Source organism: Lipotes vexillifer, unplaced genomic scaffold (genome assembly GCF_000442215.2).
Source record: "Lipotes vexillifer unplaced genomic scaffold, Lipotes_vexillifer_v1.1 scaffold602, whole genome shotgun sequence".
NCBI lineage: Eukaryota > Metazoa > Chordata > Mammalia > Artiodactyla > Lipotidae > Lipotes > Lipotes vexillifer.
This window is the reverse complement of record NW_006790307.1, coordinates 2,020,760-2,041,005: the sequence shown is the minus strand read 5'-3', so window position 1 is coordinate 2,041,005 and position 20,246 is coordinate 2,020,760. Positions and strand designations below refer to the sequence as shown.

The following is a 20,246-nucleotide window of genomic DNA, read 5'->3' as shown; positions in this document are numbered from 1 at the left end:
GTTCAAACAAGGTGAGTACAGTAAGAGAGAGACAGGGACCCCCGAGGCGTAGCGCAGAGACTGCACGTCAGAATTCCAGGTCCAGGCTGTTTCTGACAGAGAATACCAGGAAATGACTTCACATTTTTCTAGACTATCAATATACGTCAAGTATCCCAGCAGGATAATCCCGGCGTCTGGACCACGCCCATAAATGCCAGTCAAGCAAAGGGGCGGCCGCACAGCGAGGCGAAACGGTCCTGCCCCGCCCCCTACCCCGCCCCGGTCCTGCCCCGTCCCGCCCAGTGACGTCAATCGCCGGCACACCTTTGCGCCTGCGCAGACCGGACAAGCGGCGGCAGGCCGAAGAAGTTGCGCATGCGCCGAATGGGAAAGTTGTTCCTTCTCCCCTCCCGCCTCTCGCTTCTTTTTTCTACAGCGGCTTAGCGAGGATGTGCTTCCGGGTCAAAGGGTTTGCTTCCGGAGAGCGGGAAGGCTGAAACGCGGCTGTTAAGCTGGGACTGAGTTTGCAAGGTTTTCGGTGGGAGAAGGCTATACCCATGGACAGGTCAGTTCTGGTGGTGACGGCCGAGCCCGGACACTTGTCCCTCCAGGGTGTTGGAGGGACGAAACAGGTGAAACCCGACTCCCAGAGGAAGCCGACGAGGGCCCGGGTGCTGACCCTAGGACTCCTTTTCCGGGCTGGGGGTACTGCAGCTGATGGGAGAAAGGCCGCTTGGATCGGGAAGGGATACGGCTAATGATAATCTCCTGGTTCCCACGGCGGCTCTGCCATCTACTCACTTTCGCGCAGCATTTTTCGCTCCTGGATTGGGCGAGGTAGGAGGTGGCCCGGCATTCGAGATGCTGAGTGACCTGCCCTAGATCACAGAGCCAGTCAGTGATGGAACAGGGATCTCAGCCCAGACTTTCTGATTACAGGTTCCAGCACCAGATAGTTATTGAGTTCTTTCTATGACCCTGACACTATGCCAGACATCTGCTTTAAAGATAAGTTATTCAAGGTTCTTGGCCTCGGGGGAATGTGTAGTGGAGGAGACAGCTGAGCAGTACGGAGTGATAAGTGTTTTGTACTGCTCTGTGGGAAAAGATATGGGGAGCAATGAAGTCTGCCTGTCATGGGAGGTATCAGGAAGACCTCTCAAAGGAGGATACTTTCTAGTTGGTGTTTGAATAGTAGCAGTAGCCTACACTGAGTAACTTAAACGCTTTAAATATATTATTAGCTAATTTCATCTTTCTAACAATCCTGTGAGGATAGCAACTGTGATCCTCTTTTTACACCTAACATTGGGGCTAAAAAAGGTTAAGGAACTTGGCCAGTTAGGAAGCTAACAAATAGAAGAACCAAGTTGCCAACCTGGATCTGTGTGTCTCTAGACTCCAGGAGGCTGTTTGATGAGTAAGTATTCACCAGGTAGACCAAGGGGGCAAATGTAGGCCTCTGTAAAAGAAGCAACATGTACAAAGGTGTAAGGATATGAAAGCGTAGCTGAATGGTCACATGCAGTGTATGTTTGTATCGAATGATGTTTTGGCTGAATATAAGGCTGAACTGGTAAGCTGGGGTCAGATTGTAAAAACCATGCTAGGAAATTTGGACTTGATTCTGTAGGCCAGAGATAGCTATCTGAAGATGTTCAAGTGGAGGAAATGCATATTAGATTCTTGTCTTAAGATACAGGCCTCTTAAATTCACACAATTTATTTTCTAGACTTTGGGCAGAGAATGACAAGGGCATTGTGACTACAGTAGTGCTGAGACAGGAGACACCCTTAGTGTAGTCTGGGGAGAAAAAACTTGAAGGATCATTTCTCTCCAATTTACTAGATTTCTTTTTTACTTAGCCTCCCAAGTCACCAGCTTAAATAGTAGTATCCATGGTTTGAAGTATTTTGGAAACTGCAGAAGATCCTTTTAAGAGTTCCTGCAGTTTTAGGGACCTCAATCCAAAGAGGAAAGGTTTACCTTCATGAAGCAGTTATCTAAAACAGTGTTATAATATAGATTTAGGTTCCACGTGTTAAGATAATTCCATAGGAGAAAATAACAAGTAAGTATTACAAAGTCATAGAAGTCTTTGTGCAGGTAAAATTTGAGCAGGACTTTGAGGGATAAGCAGGATTTGGAGCCATAGGGGCATTGTCAACAAAAATATCAAAGACTTGGCTACTGGGATGATCTGCATCTTGACTGACTTAGGATCCTTTGGTCCAATCATGATGACAAAGTTTTTTTGCAAATGCTACATTCTCATTTCATTCACATGACCTTGATTATGCCATTTTAGGAGTGGCTTTGGAGAGATGGCATCTCCTGTGATCCGGGAGGCAGAGGTGACTCGGACTGCACGAAAACAGAGTGCTCAAAAAAGAGTTTTAAGTATCCTTTGCATTTTAAGCATGATTATAAAAATTGCAACATGTTCGGAATCAGGATTATAGACTTTTCTTTTTATGAGAGATATTAAACACTAGCTATAATAATAAAATGCTATGGACATTAGTTTTAGTTTTGTTTTTTTTTAACTTCCCAGATGTGTTATTTTGTAAGTATAATGCTGAAATTCAGTGAGATTCATGTTTCCCTGAAAATAAGGGTGTTCCATTTTACTGCTAACCATCATACTGTGGTGAGCTTCTGCTGAGATTAGATTTTTTTTATTATTTGAAATCTGACTAACAACTTTTAGTTCAATGTGTAGTAACCTAGGACTGATAACTGAGAATTTAAAGGGGAGAGGGAATTATTTACTCTTTGCATAGAAAATGTGGTAGCCATAAGATACCTTGCCCTTGAAAAATGTATTCACATATTTTGTATAGTGTAAATATGGTTCATTCTATCTTTGATGGTGTCTTTTCTACATGAAAAACTTTTCTTAACTTTTCCTGTAGTTCGGGCATCCCAAGATGAAATTTTTGCTAATACTACACCAAGAAACCAGGTTATCCCCCGAACTCCCAGCTCATTTAGACAACCTTGTAAGATTTTTTTTTTGCTTTTAAAGCATTTAATAATGATAACAATAAGAGCAACTAATACTATAATATATATTATATTTTATAAATTATCTCTAATTAAGAACAAATAATAATGATTGCAGTTACTATTTGTTGAACTCTTACCATGTGTAAGTCACTGTTCTTTACATAAATGCATGCTAACTATGACATAGGTATTATCTCTATTTTGCCAAGACTGAATGTGAGACTTAGAGAAGTTGATTAACCCAGATAACATAGCTAGGTAAGTATGTAAGTAATGGAACCAAAATTCGAACCATAATCTGCTAACTCCAGGGCCCATGTCCTCTATACTATAGTATGCTTTATAAAATTAGAATTTGGCAAATTCATGGACTCATTAGTGTCCCTCTTTTTATGCTCAGTTATGCTATAATGAAAGCATCTCTGCAGTAAAGTTTTTCTTGGTGGGCTCAGTAGTACCAAAAATTCATGTTTAGAAAAAGAAGTTGAATCTTCATATGATGGAAATGTTAATATTGAAAGTATTTATTTGGTTAGAATCTAAATAATTGAAAAATGAAAATTATTCTTTATTGTTTGTTTGCTTGTTTTCTTCCATGATCAAGGCTCACGCATTTCGAATTGTTTTTACTAATCTCTTCCTAGTAGTTACTCCAACAAACCGAAGCTTACTAAGGCAGCCAGATGTTTTCTGCCTTCTTGGAACTGGAGGGAGGTCTCCTCGGCTTACACAGTCTTCAGGGTTCTTGGGAAATCTGTCTATGGTATGTAGAAAGATGGGGCTGAAATTTTCTTCCTTTTTATTAACGTAAGATATTTAGCTTAAAAGCTTTTAATGAGAATTGAAGTCTTATTTGTCATAAAGTAATTCGGTTATGTTGATTGAAATCAGGTTTTGATTAGAAAGACTTTCAGAAAACTGAGACCCTTAAGCATACTCATGTCATAGGTGGAAGCTGTGGCACCAGCGGCAGTTAGTTGCCTACAAAATGTATTAATCTGACAGTTTGCTGATCAGAATAAATCAATTCCGGTTGGTTGCTATTGACATAAAAGCTGAGCCCAAGAAGCATAGAAGAGAAGGAAGCCAGGAGTAATCAATGAAGACTGTCATAAGGAAGGAGGACAAAGCATTAAAGGAAAGACAAGAGAAAATTTTGGGAGAAGTAGATGAGACACTCTTTAGGAATCACTATGGTACAATATTTAAAATAGCAAAAGAAATGTCTTATAAGCTGTGGTACAGAATGACTTGACCTAGGTGCTTAAAATACCCTATAGAAAAAGAAAGAATTGTGCCTAACTGAGAATAAGAAAATGGAAGACTTTTGTTGGAGTAGTAGAGTATTATGTATTATGGCCCATTTAGTTCCAAAAACAAGATAAAAATGGCTCTTTATTTGGCTCTGTATTAAAAAGAGGTTTTGCATGTTAAACCTCTCCTTGTCTTAGAAGGTTAAATCCATCTTAGCAATGTTTATTACAGTCTTATGAATTTTTAGAGTGTTAATATCTAACAGTGATCTAGTCATTGAACAGTTTTACTTTGCTTATGAAACTGGTTTATTTTGGTAATGTTTATTCTTATTCCTCTTAAAAACATGAGTGAATTGACTGCTTCTGGGTTTAAGCAAAAGAAAATGAGTTTTATTATTTACTGCTTCAGAACTGCAAGATTAATAGTAAAATTGTTACTCTTTTAAAGGCCAGGATAGAGTAAATATGTATTGATTATTACAAAATGTTTGGAAATTACTTTGTAGTCAAAGATATTGTCTTGATTTGTTTTGCCTATTTTATTTTATTTTTAAATATTTATTTATTTTCCTTATTGTTTTGGCTGTTTTGGGTCTTAATTGGGGCACATGGGATTTTCGTTGAGGCATGTGGGATCTTTTCGTTATGGCGCGTGGTCTCTTTGTTACAGCACGCGGGTTTTCTCTCTCTAGGTGTGGCACACGGGTTTTCTCTCTCTAGTTGTGGTGCGTGGGCTCCAGGGTGCGTGGGCTCTGTAGTTGTGGCGTGCGGGCTGTCTAGTTGAGGTGCGAGAGCTCAATAGCTGTGATGCATGGGCTTGGTTGCCCTGTGGCATGTGGGATCTTAGTTCCCTGACCAGGGATTAAACCCACATCCCCTGCATTGGAAGGCGGATTCTTTACCACTGGACCACCAGGGAAGTCCCTGTTTTGCCAATTTTAATATCAGCTGTGAGAAGTGGTCTTAGATAGCCCTGAAGGAAGTACAGTTATTTGCTATGTTGATTTTACCATGTGTCTACCTGCCAAGATTTGGTTATGGACCAAAGTATTTTTCTGAATGCAGGATATCACTGCTGTGTAAGATTTTCAGTTTGATCTTTATAATAATGATGATAAGTATCCAGAAGGGAGTAAACTATCAATCAGTCTTCAGTAGCTGCAGCTAAGCTCTCCTCAGCCCATAGCTATTACCTCACTAATATATAGGGCCTCAGCACCCATCTTTAGCATTTTTCCTTGGGGAGACTGATTTAAAGGTACATTTTTATTGTTGCTCATGCCTGGATTTTAAGTAAAGGTAAATTTTTAAAAGCTTTTTATTACTATTTTTTAATATGTCCAAAAATACAATAGTAGAGTAAGCCTCCATGTATTTATTGCCCACTTTCAACAGTTATCAGCATATGGCTGATCTTGTTTCATCTATACCCACAAGCGTTTCTCCCACATTATAGTTCCCAGATTTCATACCATTTTATCCATAAATACTTCAGTAGGTATCTCTGAAACATAAGGATGCTTTCTTTAATGTAAGTACAATATTGTTAACACATCTAACCCCTCCCTACACACAGAGTAATTCCTTTATGATTTCAAATAGCCATTTTATGTGTACTTTTTCCATTACAATACGTATTTCATTAAGTGTTCATACTTCTTCAGTTGTGTCAATTTTTTTTTTTTTTTGCGGTTACGCGGGCCTCTCACAATTGTGGCCTCTCCTATTGCGGAGCACAGGCTCCGGACGCGCAGGCCCAGCGGCCACGGCTCCCGGGCCCAGCCGCTCCGCGGCATGTGTGATCCCCCCCGGACCGGGGCACGAACCCATGTCCCCTGCAATGGCAGGCAGACTCAACCACTGCGCCAACCAGGGAAGCCCAGTTGTCGGTTTGCTCAAATCAGAATCCAAACAAGCTCAACACATTGCATTTGCTTGGTATGTCTCTTAAGTATTTTAATCTATAAGTTCCTCCATCATTCTTTTTTTCTTTACCATTTATTTGTTGTAGAAACTGGATCATTCATCCTGTACTATTTCCCAAAATTTTAAAATTGATTTGAACTAGTCCTAGAGCAATAGAACTAAAGCTGATATTAGTTTACTTATTAATATCAGCTTAAATATTACAAAATGGAATCTTTATTGGCTTTTTTTTTAAAGTATGGAGTAGTACAAAGAAGAAAACTAAAAAGCTGGGACTGGGACTTCCCTGGTGGCGCATTGGTTAAGAATCTGCCTGCCAATACAGGGGACATGGGTTTGATCCCTGGTTCCAGAAGATCCCACATGCTGTGGAGCAACTAAGCCCGTGCACCACAACTACTGAGCTTGCGCTCTAGAGCCCACAACGACTGAGCCCGTGAGCCACAACTACTGAGCCCGCATGCCACAACTACTGAAGCCCGTGCGCCTAGAGCCTGTGCTCTGCAACAAGAGAAGCCACCACAATGAGAAGCCCGCGCACCGCAACGAAGAGTAGCCCCCGCTCACCGCAACTAGAGAAAGCCTGTGCGCAGTAAGGAAGACCCAGCGCAGCCAAAAATAAATAAATAAATTAATTAATTAAAAAAACCAAGGAATATACTGCCTTTTTAAAAAACAAAAACAAAAACCCACCAGGACTTCCTTGGCAGTCCAGTGGTTAAGACTCCAAGCTCCCAATGCAGGGGGCGCAGGTTCAATCCCTGGTCAGGGAACTAAGATCCCACATGCCTCATGGCATGGCCAAAAAAGCCATGATTTCCTTAATAAAATGGCCCCATGGCTCTCTTTTAAAAGTGAAAAACACATACCTATGGTCTTTAAAAGGTTTTAATAGTATTAAAGTCTTCTTTCACTCAGCAGCAATAACCGCATTACTTTTCTGTATCTTCCTTTTATTTTTTCAGGTCACTAATCTGGATGACAGTAATTGGGCTGCTGCATTCTCATCACAGCGTGCAGGGCTCTTCACAAACACAGAGCCCCACAGTGTAACAGAGGATGTAACTCTCAGTGCTGTTATGTTACGGGAGGACGATCCTGGAGAAGCTGGTAAAACTTCCTTTGTAACACAGTAGCTTGTCGTTTTACTAAGATCAAGGAAATTATCTCCTATTCCTGAACATCATTAAAAAATATTTTTTGTTAAGCCAACTAGTTACGGTAATGGCTACGACATTTGATGTAGCTCTAGGAGGTTGAGAACCTCACATTAGTTCTCAGTTGGAGCGGCATTTTGCCGTTTAATCTTTCAGTATAAGTAGTAGCCTGTTAGGTTATTAGACTAGTCTCTAATATTTTTATTTCCATATTTGTGCTGTTGAAAGAGCTTCTCTTTTTCTTTTGGTTTAATTTTTATCTCACATTGTTGACGTGTTTTATTTGGCCTGGATGCTAGTGTTGTTTCTTCAAATAGTACTGTGACTATTCTAACTTTACGTTGGTTATTACCATTCCCTTTTGGAAAAAAAATCTGCTTTTAGTGTCTCTGTACCTGCACATTATGACATAGGTTCTTCTTCATTTTATTATTATAAGCTAACATATATGAGTGCTAGTCAGTACGCTTACCACTGTATGAACACTAACTCCTTTCATGGTCCATTAAATAGATACAGTAACTGTTTCCATTTTCGGGGAAAGGAAACTGCTGCTCAAAAGGATTAAGTAACCTGTTTGAGCTCACCGGGCTAGGAAGTGATGGCACCAGGATTTGAAACTAAGCAGTTTGATTCCAGAACCCTTCTCTCTCTCTCTTTTTTTCCGAATAAATTTATTTATTTATTTATTTTTGGCTGTGTTGGGTCTTCATTGCTGCGCACAGGTTTCTCTGGTCGCGTCGAGCAGGGGCTACTCTTTGTTGCAGTGCGCGGGCTTCTCATCGCTGTGGCTTCTCTTGTTGCGGAGCACGGGCTCGAGGCGCGCAGGCTTCAGTAGTTGCAGCACGTGGGCTCAGTAGTTGTGGCTTGTGGGCTCTAGAGTGCAGGCTCAGTCGTTGTGGCGCACGGGCTTAGTTGGTCTGCAGCATGTGGGATCTTCCCGGACCAGGGCTAGAACCTGTGTCCCCTGCATTGGCAGGCATATTCTTAACCACTGCGTCACCAGGGAAGTCCCAGAGTCCTTCTCTTAACTCTCTGGTGACCACTGCTTCTTTGTAGTATTTGCCAGTTATAAGTACTCAAATATTGAGTGACTCAAAAGTACTTTGTACTTAATCTATAAAATATTTCATTTTTAGTGTGAACCATGGCTGAGGCCTTAAATATTATACAGTATTGTAGTAGAGTGTATGTATTTTCCCTGAGTAAAACATGTCATTTTAGTATATATTATAACTTTCTCAGCTACTTTGTTAGGGTGTACTTAAAATATAATTCAGATGTTTCAAAATTCGGCTCATGGTTTTGTAGTAATGGTCAACAGACTACTGAATAATACATTTTGGAATCTTTAAAGACTTGTAGGTAACAAAGACAAAATAACTTGGACTGCATCAAAATATGTGTCAAAAGAATAATCAATAGAGTGAAAAGGCAGCCCACAGAGTGGGAGAATATATTTGCAAATCATATATCTCATAAGAGATTAATATTCAGTATGTAGAAAGAACTCCTACAACTCAACAATAACAGAAAACAACTCAGTTGAAAAATGGACAGAGGACTTGAATAGACATTTCTCCAAAGAAGATATAAAACTAGCCAATAGGGCTTCCCTGGTGGCACAGTGGTTAAGAATCTGCCTGCCAAGGCAGGGGACATGGGTTCGAGCCCTGGTCGGGGAAGATCCCACATGCTGCAGACCAACTAAGCCCGTGTGCCACAACAACTGAGCCTGCGCTCTGGAGCCCACAAGCCACAGCTGCTGAGCCCGCGTGCCACAACTACAGAAGCCCGCGCGCCTGGAGTCCATGCTCTGCAACAAGAGAAGCCACTGTGATGAGAAACCCGTGCACTGCAAGGAAGAGCAGCCCCCGCTCACTGCAACTAGAGAAAGCCCGCGCGCAACAAGGAAGACCCAACACAGCCAAACATAAATAATAAATAAATTAAAAAAAAAAAAACTAACCAATAAGCACATGAAAATTTGCTCAACATCTCTAATGTTGCATTATTAAGTAATAATTTGCATTAAGGAAATGCAAATCAAAACTACAAGACACCACCTGAACCCATTAGGATGGCTACTGTCAAAAACCCCCACAAAAACAGAAAAACCCCAAACAGAAAATAACAGACATTGTCAAGGATGTGGAGAAATTGGAGCTCTTGTACATTGTTGGTGGGAATGTAAAATGGTAAACAGTGGTGCTTCCTCAAAAAATTAAAAATAGAGTTACCATATGATTTAGCAATTCTGCCTCTGGGTATATACCCAAAAGAAGTGAAAACAGGATTTTAAAGAGATTTGTGTTCCCTTATTTATAGCCCCATTATTCATAATGGCTAAAAGGTAGAAGCAACCCAAACGTCCATTGATGGATGAAGGATAAACAAAATGTGGTATATACTTACAGTGGCATATAATTCAGACACACGCTACAACATGAATGTACTTTGAGGACATTAAGCTAAATGAAATAAACCAGTGGCATAGGGACAAATACTGTATGATTCCACATATGTGAGGCACCTAGAGTAGTCAAACTCATAGACATAGAAAGTAGAATAATGGTTGCCAAGGTCTAGGGAAAGGGGAGAATGGGGAGTTATAGTTTTAGGATTTTTTTTTTCTTTTTTTTTTTTTTGAGGTGTAATTGATATTCTGTAAGTTTAAGGTGTACAACATATTGCTTTGATACACTTGCATATTATTAGTGTTAGCTGATACTTCCATTGTACTTTCACATCACATAATTATGATTTCTGTGGTGAGAACATTTAAGATCTAGTCTCCTAGCAACTTTCAGCTAATACAGGTTTATTGATTATAGTCAATGCTGTGCATTAGATTTCCAGAATTTACTCATCTTCTAACTGCAAATTTGTACCCTTTAACCAATATCTCTCAATTCCCCCACTCTCTAGCCCCTGGAAACCACCATTCCACTCTCTGTTTTTATGAGTTTGGCTTTTTTAGATTCCTCATGAGTGATACAGTACAGTATTTGTCTCTCTCTGTCAGATTTATCTTTCTTAATGCCTTCAGGGTCTATCTAGGGTCTATCCTGTCACAAATAGCAGGATCACTTTCTTTCTCATGGCTGAATAATATTCTGTTATATGTATATACCACTTCTTTATCCATTTATCCGGTGATGGACACTTAGGGTTTTTCCCTGTCTTGGCTGTTACAAATAATGCTGCAGTAAGTGTGGAAATACAGATACCTTTTTGAAAGCCTGTTTTCATTTCCTTTGACTATATACCCGGAAGTGGTATTGCTGGATCATATGGTAGTTCTATTTTTAATTTTTTGAGGAACCTCCATACTGTTTTCCATAGTGGCTGAACCAGTTTACATTCTCATCAGTAGTGCACAAAGGTTCCCTTTTCTCCACATCTTCACCAACACTTGTTATTTCTTGTGTTATTGATGATAGCCATTCTAACAGATGTGAGGTGATATCTCATTGCAGTTTTGATTTGTATTTCCCTGATGATTAGCAATGTTGAGCATCTTTTCAGGTACCTGTTGGCCATTTGTATGTCTTTTGAGGAATGTCTGTTCAGTTCCTCTGCCTATTTTTGTTGTTTTTTGTTTTTTGGGTTTTTTTTTGCTGTATGCGGGCCTCTCACTGTCGTGGCCTCTCCCATTGCGGAGCATAGGCCCCGGATGCACAGGCTGAGCCGCCATGGCTCACGGGCCCAGCCGCTCCGCAGCATGTGGGATCTTCCCGGACTGGGGCATGAACCCATGTCCCCTGCATCAGCAGGCGGACTCTCAACCACTGCGCCACCAGGGAAGCCCCTCCTCTGCCTATTTTTAAATCGGATTGTTTGTTTTTGAATTTTATGAATTCTTTATATATTTTGGAGATTGACTTCTTATCAGATATATAGTTTGCAAATATTTTCTCTCATTTCATAGGTTGCCATTTCATTTTGTTGATTGTTTAGTTGTATAGAGCCTTTTAGTTTGATATAGTCCCACTTGTTGATTTTTTGCTTTTATTGCTTGTGCTTTTGGTATCATATCCATATCCAAAAAGTATTGCCAAGACCAGTGTCAGGGAACTTTTTCCCTACTTTTTTTTTCTAGGAATTTTACAGTTTCAGGTCTTATTTAAGTTTTTAATTCATTTCAAGTTCATTTTTATGAGTGGTGTAAGATAGGGGTCTGAGTTTGTTTTTCTGCATGTGGTTATCCAGTTTTTCCGGCACTATTTATTAAAGAAACTATCCTTTCCCCATTCAGTATTCTTGGTTCCCTTGTCAAATATTAATTGACCATATATGTAGGAGTTTATTTCTGGACTCTCCATTCTTTTCCATTGGTTTATGTGTCTATTTTTATGCCAGTACTGTTTTGAATACTATAACTTTGTAGTTTAGTTTGAAATCAGGAAGTGTGATGCCTCCTGCTTTTTTTTTTCAGGATTGCCTTGGCCATCCTGAGTTTAGTTTTGCAAAATGCAGAGTTCTGTGGTCCCATGGTGGTGATGGTAGCACAGCACTGTGTATGTACTTACTGCTACTGAACTGTACGCTTAAAAGTGGTTAAAATGGTAAATTTTGTTATGTATATTTTACCACAATTATATATTTTTTAAAATATAGCAGTTTACAAAAAGGATTTGTAGCTGTGTTTTTAAGTTTTTAAAACAAACAGAATTACCTAGAAGTATGTCATTTAACTCTTCCTGTTCCTTTTCTTTTTAATGTGTTCTAGCATCCATGAGTATGTTTTCTGATTTCCTGCAGTCTTTTTTGAAGCACTCTTCAACTACAGTTTTTGACCTTGTGGAAGAGTATGAAAACATTTGTAGTAGTCAGGTAAGTTAATTTCACTGCATTGCTGGTCAGACTTCAGTACTCTTCAAGTTTTTTTTGAACAGCATCAACTTGTGAATTTCTATACTATATTTAAGGAGGATGTCTTGGGGTGTAGTGACAAGTGTGGCATGGTTAGAAGGTCAGCCAGAGCAGCTCTGCTTTTTACACGTTGAGAGTCCATATATTTCTTTTAAGGACAAAAGGATTCTGCATCTTTGAAAAAGGAAAACCCAAAATATACAAAGAACTTAAAACTCTACAGTAAGAAAATGAACAATCTAACTGAGAAATGGACAAAACATGTAAACAGACACATCACCAGAGAAGATCTACAGATGGCAAATAAGTATGGGAAAAGATGCTTAACATCATAGGTCAACACAACATTATAAATCAACTATACTCCAATATAAAATAAAAATTTAGAAAAACACATCACATATCATTAGGGAATAGCAAATTAAAACAACAAGATGCCACTATACACCTGTTAGAATGACCAAAATCCAAAACACTAACAAAACCAAATGCTGGCAAGGGTGTAGAACAAGAATTCTCATTCATTGCTGGTGGGAATGGAAAATGATACAGCCACTTTGGAAGGCAGTGTCTCAGTTTCTTACAAAACTAAACATACTCTTACCATGTAACCTAACATTCATACTCTTTGGTATTTACCCCAAAGAGTTTAAAATATATGTCCACACAAAAGCCTGCACATAGATGTTTATAGCAGCTTTATTCATAATAGCCTAAATGTGGAAGCAATCAAGATGTCCTTCAGTAAGTGAATGGGTAAATCAACTGTGGTTCATCCAGACAGTGGAATATTATACAGCCCTTAAAAGTAATGGGCTATCAAGCCATAAAGAGATGAGGGTTAACCCGAAATGCATATCACTAAGTGAAAGAAGCCAATATGCAAAGGCTATATATGGTGTGATTGCAACTGTACGATATTGTGGAAAAGGGAAAACTTAAAGAGAATAAAAAGATCAGCAGTTGCCAGGGTTCAAGGGGCGGTAAGGATAGAAAGTGGAGCACAGTCGTTTTTTATTGGAGTGATATTATTCTGTGTGATATTATTATGAGGGATACATGTCATTATACATTTGTCAAAACCCATAGAATGTACAACACCAAGAGTGAACCCTTGTGTAAACTATGGACTTTCAGTAGTAATGACATGTCAATGTAGCTTCAGTGACTGTAACAAACGTACCACTCTGGTACTGGATATTAATAGTGGGGGGTTAGGTTGTGTGTATTTGGGGGCAGAAAGTAATGGGAACTCGCTGTACTTCCCACTCAGTTTTGCTGTGAACCTAAAACTGCTCAAAAAATTAAGTCTCTTTTAAAGGAAAGGAAAGGACTTCAAGAAACTATTGCATTCAAGAATAATTGAAATAATAGTAATAGCCAACGTTTTTTGAGCATTTAATATTAGTTCAATAATCAGTTTCTGAACTGTTCCATTATAAAAGCAGTAGCTTCATTAAATAACAAAAGCAATAATAATCACGTAGTGAATCACTGGAGTTAGGATTCCAATAGATAATTTATTAAAGGAATGAGAAATACAGATAATACTTTTATTAAACACTGGCCTTAAGACAGAAGTAACATTACTTTGTGAATACTTTTTAAAGGGTGGGGAAACCTGTTGTTTTGGTAGTGATTCTTCATTTTCTGAATGAGACCAATCCTCTTTCTTAATTGCCCTTGATAAGGAGGTAATATTCATAACCTTTGAGAAAGGTTTCTCTTACCTTGGGTCCTTAAACCTCCTATTAAATAATTTGGTGTGTGTTTCTGTGAAGAACATCCATATCTTTCATTAGACTTCTGCAAAAAGTCCTCAAATGGTTAAGAACTACTGTTTTACAGCAAGGAGGGATTTTGGTTAAGGTTTGGTTAGAAATGACAATGTTTTGGTACCAGTCTTAGGAAAATATTTTTCTTGATTTTTTTATATGGTATAAATTTTTCAGATAAAATTTGAAGACACCTTATTTTTAATTTTCATTGCTGCTCTGTTGGTTCATGTTATGATTTTGTTGGGTATTGGTTAGATTTAGCTTATCTTCTGGGTTGATGTACAAGGAGAAAAACGCACTCATGGCTGTTATTGTTGAATCTGAACTCTAGAGTCTGTTAAACTTTTACATATATACTCACATAAACACACCTTACTTCAAATTAAGGCCATTTCTAGTGGGAATGTTATATTACACTCAATTTTAAAAAGACGATAGACAGGAAAAATTTATAATATAAATATATACATATATAAAATATATATAATTAGTTTTAGCACTATGTACTTGAAGAATACAAAGTTGTGACTCAAAATTATAGAAAACCTTATTACATTTGTATTTTTAATTCAGGTGAATATACTGAGTAAAATAGTGAGCCGAGCAACACCTGGACTTCAAAAGTTTTCAAAAACAGCCAGTATGCTCTGGCTTCTTCAACAGGAGATGGTCACGTGGAGGCTGCTGGCTTCTTTGTATAGGTAAAGTTGTGTAGGACTTCAAAGAGAAATAAACTGGCAGATTAACTTGGAAGTTAGAGTAAGATGTGTTTGGAAATAGGTTCTGCCATTTTGTGATACTTATCATTTCTAATGCCTTAGTTGTCAGAAGTGAGTTAACGAGGAAAGGGGAATATTAATCATAAGGCTGGTAGCTACCAAAAATTGGATACATGTAAAGATTTAAGAAAAGCGCTAAAAATACGGCAATATTTAGAAGAGGATAGATTAAGAAAAAGAACTGACAGATATACTTTATGTAATGTAGAAGTTTGAGAGAAGTTAACCAAATTTTTCTTCTCTCAGATGCTCCTTGGTTTTGGCTCTCATTCTGTTACTTTCTCATCCTAATGAGAAAATCTTGAGAGAAAATTATATTTTTTCATTTGGGCCCTGTGAAAACGTTGTATTAAAAAGTTAGGCGTATGAATTAGCAGGTAGCCATTAAAGACTTTGCAGTTTGTATCGTCAGTAAATATCATTTTTGTTCAGATGTCAGTATTAGATTCAGAAGGCATTTAATTTACTACTTGATTTTTGCTTTTAAAAGCATGTTGGCTAAGTTAATTGGAAACTCATTTGTTTACAGTGGATGGAATGCAGGTTTCTGCATGTATCTAGCTTAAAAAGGTGATTTCATTTACTCATATGAAATAAGGCTTTTTCATTTGTCCCCAGAGACAGAATACAGTCTGCATTAGAAGATGAAAGTATGTTTGTAATTACTGTAAGTTTTATATTAAACTTTTTCCTTTATAAATGCTTAAAATTCAAATGGTTTTAGTAGTAGAATTTGATTTTTGACACTCCATCTAGAGTTTCTTCATTTTAAAAATTTTACAAGTAAATAAGAGATACAATAATCAAAATTGATTTACATTATAGAGTAAAAGGTTAAAGTTCTCTTTTATCCCTCATACTGTTCAGTCTAACAATTTAGTACATATTCTTCCATTTTTCTCTGCATCTTTATACATATATACACATACAATTTTGTGGGGTTTTTTTTGAAGATCGAGTTGAGAATGTCATTTTGAAATGTTTAGTTAAACCTTGAGAAGGTCAACCACAGTGTTCTAGAGATGCCTTCCTTCAGACAAAGGATCCTCCAAGACAATGAAGGCTCTGCCTCATTATCCTCGAAATCAAACATTGACCTCCTAGGTAATTTGAGGGAGTTGTCCCTCAGGCCATTCAGCAGAAGCCTTTTTTTAATGCAGTCTGGGTGAAGTGTTGCAGGATTCAGTGACTTGGGTCCTAGTAAAGGTATTAGTCAAGTTGTTAAATTGTGCAAACTTCTCTGCAGTGCTAGCATATATTTTGTTCTCTCCTAGAGACTCCAAGCAGAGAGAAGATAGAGCCTGAAGGGAATGAGTCCCCCGGCTCTGTCTCATTCTGTAAATGGTCTTTCCATATTTTTCTTTTCCTCCCAGCAGACCCAGGGGAACTCAGCCACGTTGCCCCCCTTCAAAAGTCAGCACCTTCTACAGTTAACATTTGAACAACACGGGTTTGAACTGTGTGGGTCCACTTAACACACAGATTTTTTTCACTAAATACATACTGCAGTACTACATGATCTGCAGTTGGTTGAATCCTCAGGTACAGAACCTCGGTTACAGAGGAATGAGCAGTACAGAGAGCTAACTGTAAAGTTACATTTGGATTTTCAACTGTAAGGAGGATCGGTGCCCTAACCCTTGCATTGTTCAAGGGTCAGCTGTATTTCTTTCTTTTAAAGCAAAATAATTTTCAAGCACTGTAACTCCAACCTGTCAAAAGTCAAACCGACTTTTGTCTTTCAGTGGATGGCACCATAGCCAACTTTCCAAGGAACCCAAATGTTCCCTAAGCCAGCACTTCTCAAACTTTACTGTGCACATGAGTCACCTGGGGATCTTGTTAAAATACAGATTGTGGTTCAGTAGGTCTGGGGAGGGGCCTAAGATTCTGCATTTTTTTTTTTTTTTTTTTTTTTTGCGGTATGCGGGCCTCTCACTGTTCTGGCCTCTCCCGTTGCGGAGCACAGGCTCCGGACGCGCAGGCTCAGCGGCCATGGCTTACGGGCCTAGCCGCTCCGCGGCATGTGGGATCTGCCTGGACTGGGGCACGAACCCGTGTCCCCTGCATCGGCAGGTGGACTCTCAACCACTGCGCCATCAGGGAAGCCCAGATTCTGCATTTTTAAGAGGCTCGCAGGTGGTGCTGATGCTGTTGGTCTGTAAACCACACTCTGAGTAGCCAGGGTTTAGACCCTGCTCTCTGCCTCATCTCAAAATTTAGTCCATCATCAGATCTTTTTTTTTTTTTTGCGGTATGCGGGCCTCTCACTGTTGTGGCCTCTCCTGTTGCAGAGCACAGGCTCCGGACGCGCAGGCCCAGCGGCCATGGCTCACGGGCCCAGTCGCTCCGTGGCATGTGGGATCTTCCCGGACTGGGGCACGAACCCGTGTCCCCTGCATCGGCAGGCGGACTCTCAACCGCTGCACCACCAGGGAAGCCCCCATCATCAGATCTTGCTCACTTTAGCTCTTCTGTTCCAACTCTGACCTCTCATCTCTGTTCCTCTTGACACCACTTAAGCCAAAGCCTTCATCAGTTTTTGCAGGAATTATGGCAATAGCTTCATCTAGTCTCCCTGCTCTATACATACACGTAGTTTTGGGTGGTGGGGGGGTTGGTTTGGTGTTTTTCTCTTTTTTACTGTATAGTAGGATTTCATTTATACCTTATACTGAGAGTTTTTTATTATTCATCAATATTTCTTAGTTTTTTCACGTCAATTTGTATACGTTTACCTTATTTTTTCATAGTATGCCAAAGTATAAATGTGCCATAATTTTTTTCAGACATTCTGCTGGACATATTTGTTTCCAGTATTTTTGCTATAGTTATAATGCAATGAACATTCTTCACACTTACCTACATATTTGAGTGTTTCCTATATTTCTGGAAGTGAATTGTTGGGACAGAGTTTGATAGAGTTTGTCATGTTGCCTTCCTAATGAAATGTACTAGTTTACACTCTCACAGTGTGTGAAAATGTTTACTCTGCCATCAATCATTTGATTTTGCCAGTTGGAAGGAAGGTACTTTGTTTTTTGTTTTTTTAATTAATTAATTTATTTATTTATTTTGGTTGCATTGGGTCTTCGTTGCTGTGTGCAGGCTTTCTCTAGTTGCGACGAGCGGGGGCTACTCTTCGTTGCTGTGCGCGGGCTTCTCATTGCGGTGGCTTCTTTTGTTGTGGAGTGCGGGCTCTAGGTGCGTGGGCTTCAGTAGTTGTGGCACGTGGGCTCAGTAGTTGTGGCTCGTGGGCTCTAGAGCGCAGGGTCAGTAGTTGTGGTGAACAGGCTTACAGGCCTAGCTGCTCCACAGCATGTGGGATCTTCCCAGACCAGGGTTTGAACCTATGTCCCCTGCATTGGCAGGCGGATTCTTAACCACTGCGCCACCAGGGAAGTCCTAAAGTTTTTAAATGTTAGTTTCCTAATATGCCCCATGACTGCATCCTACCCTTTATTATGATTTGTTTCATTTTGTTTTGTATTTTATTTTTCCCAAAAACAACATCTCTGGGGAAATAGAACTTAAAAATTTTAAGCATAACCAAGAATTAAAATATCAAGTAAGAGCAGCTGCACATTGATCTAGCAGTTTGAAACTTACTTATAAAATTTTTTCAAAGGTCAATATACAGATTTGCTATGTTAAAATTGTTATAGGTGGTTAAATATACTTATTTCAGATTCTCTTACCTTTCTGTTGAAATAATGTTCTTGACGATCTTCTTTTCTTTCTTTCCACCATTTTTTTTTTAATAGGCTCTTAATGCCAGTGAAAAAGCAGTTGTGGAAGCATTATTTCAGAGAGATTCACTTGTCCGACAAAGTCAGGTATGACTAGAATTTTTACATTTTTTTTTGGTGAAATATGGAGAAAGGTAAGTGACATAAAAGAAATGAAGTTTTTTTTTTTTCTTTTGGCGGTACATGGGCCTCTCACTGTTGTGGCCTTTCCTGTTGCGGAGCACAGGCTCCGGACGCGCAGGCTCAGCGGCCATGGCTCACGGGCCCAGCCGCTGCACGGCATGTGGGATCTTCCCGGACCGGGGCACGAACCCGCATCCCCTGCATCGGCAGGCGGACTCTCAACCACTGCACCACCAGGGAAGCCCTGAAGTTTTTTAAGTCAAACTTTTTTCTTAATTTTTTTCTTTTTGATCTTTTAATTTATAATTAAAAAGAATTAAGAACCTTGTTTTTTGTTTTCAAATAATAGCCCCACCATTTCCAGGAATAGCCTGTTAAAAACTGTATTATTCCTATAGAAAATACCTTTTGCCATAATATTTATACATCTTTATAAAGTAAAAACAGTGATAGAAAAAATTGTTACTTGGTATTTTTGAATTAGAAACCTTTTTTTAGAAATTAATGGTAGGAGTAATACTACTTCAAATAAAATACTTACAGATTTTATAGTTAATACTCTTTTTCCCCTCCTTTCCTAGCTGGTGGTAGATTGGTTGGAGAGCATTGCCAAAGATGAGATTGGAGATTTTTCGGATAATATTGAGTTTTATGCAAAGTCAGTGTATTGGTAAGTCACTAAACTTTTATTGTTGAAGTCATTTAATGTTGGTTTTGTTTATTCATCTTTCAACAAATATTTATTCAGTTCTTATTGAACTCAGTCTGTGAGCAAAACAGATAAAAACCCTGCCTTTGTGGAATTTCTAATTGTATAGGAGAGTTAGACAGCAAATAGATATATATCCTATTGGGTGCTAACAGCTTTGAAAGAAAAATAAGAATCAGAGTTGATGGATAGAGGATGGTAATGGGAGTTACTTTAAGTAGAAGAGGTGACCAGGGAAGGCCTCTCTAAGGAAGTAACAGGTAATAAGAGTAAGAGGTTTTTAAGAAATAAAGGAGGCCAGACATGCAAAATTTTGAGGGACAAGTGTTCAGGGCAAGAACAGGAACTACAGAGACTCTAAGAAGGTAAAGCATTTGCACAAGGAGGCCACTGTGAACACAGCAAAGAAAAGAATGGTAGGAAATGAGATTGAAGAGAGCCAGCTCATATAGGACTTTTACAGGTAGCCCAGGTAAGGGTTTGGGACTTTATTTTAAATGTGATGGGAAACCTTGAGAATAAAAGAATGACGTGGTCTGATTCAAGTTTTCAAACAATCACTTTGCCATATTTTCTTAATAATCATAATTGATTATCAGGAAGACAATTCTCCCATGTTTCTAGCTATTTGTATGTGTTTTTGTTTTTGTTTTTTAATTGCTTTTCCCTGCATCCTTTAGTGCTTCTAAATTATTGTAAGACCTTGAAACCAGAAAGCAAGTACCCCTAGGTTAAAGGGACAGTTTATTTCAAGACTTAAAGAAAAAGTTCAGTTTCCCTTTGAATTCAGTAACATTATATATGTATCAAGTCTATAAATCAATTGTTTTTTTCTCTGCTTAACTAGGAAGTTAGTGCTAGCAATTTTTTTTTTTAATCTTAAATCTTGGTTAGTTCTGGTT

At 38.9% G+C, this 20,246-nt stretch overlaps 1 protein-coding gene across 1 annotated transcript in view; it reads left to right on the top strand.

Moving 5' to 3' along the window:
• The first annotated feature begins 539 nt into the window (after positions 1–539).
• The window catches only part of NUP107 (nucleoporin 107), a 45,707-nt gene continuing 26,000 nt past the window's right edge, over positions 540–20,246 (top strand). Inside the window, exons 1-10 of the mRNA XM_007463563.1 lie at positions 540–547; positions 2,292–2,383; positions 2,899–2,985; positions 3,640–3,755; positions 7,140–7,284; positions 12,064–12,167; positions 14,558–14,685; positions 15,382–15,430; positions 18,528–18,599; positions 19,217–19,305. Coding sequence (XP_007463625.1) covers positions 540–547; positions 2,292–2,383; positions 2,899–2,985; positions 3,640–3,755; positions 7,140–7,284; positions 12,064–12,167; positions 14,558–14,685; positions 15,382–15,430; positions 18,528–18,599; positions 19,217–19,305 — 890 coding nt within the window. The remainder of the gene's footprint in view (positions 548–2,291; positions 2,384–2,898; positions 2,986–3,639; positions 3,756–7,139; positions 7,285–12,063; positions 12,168–14,557; positions 14,686–15,381; positions 15,431–18,527; positions 18,600–19,216; positions 19,306–20,246) is intronic.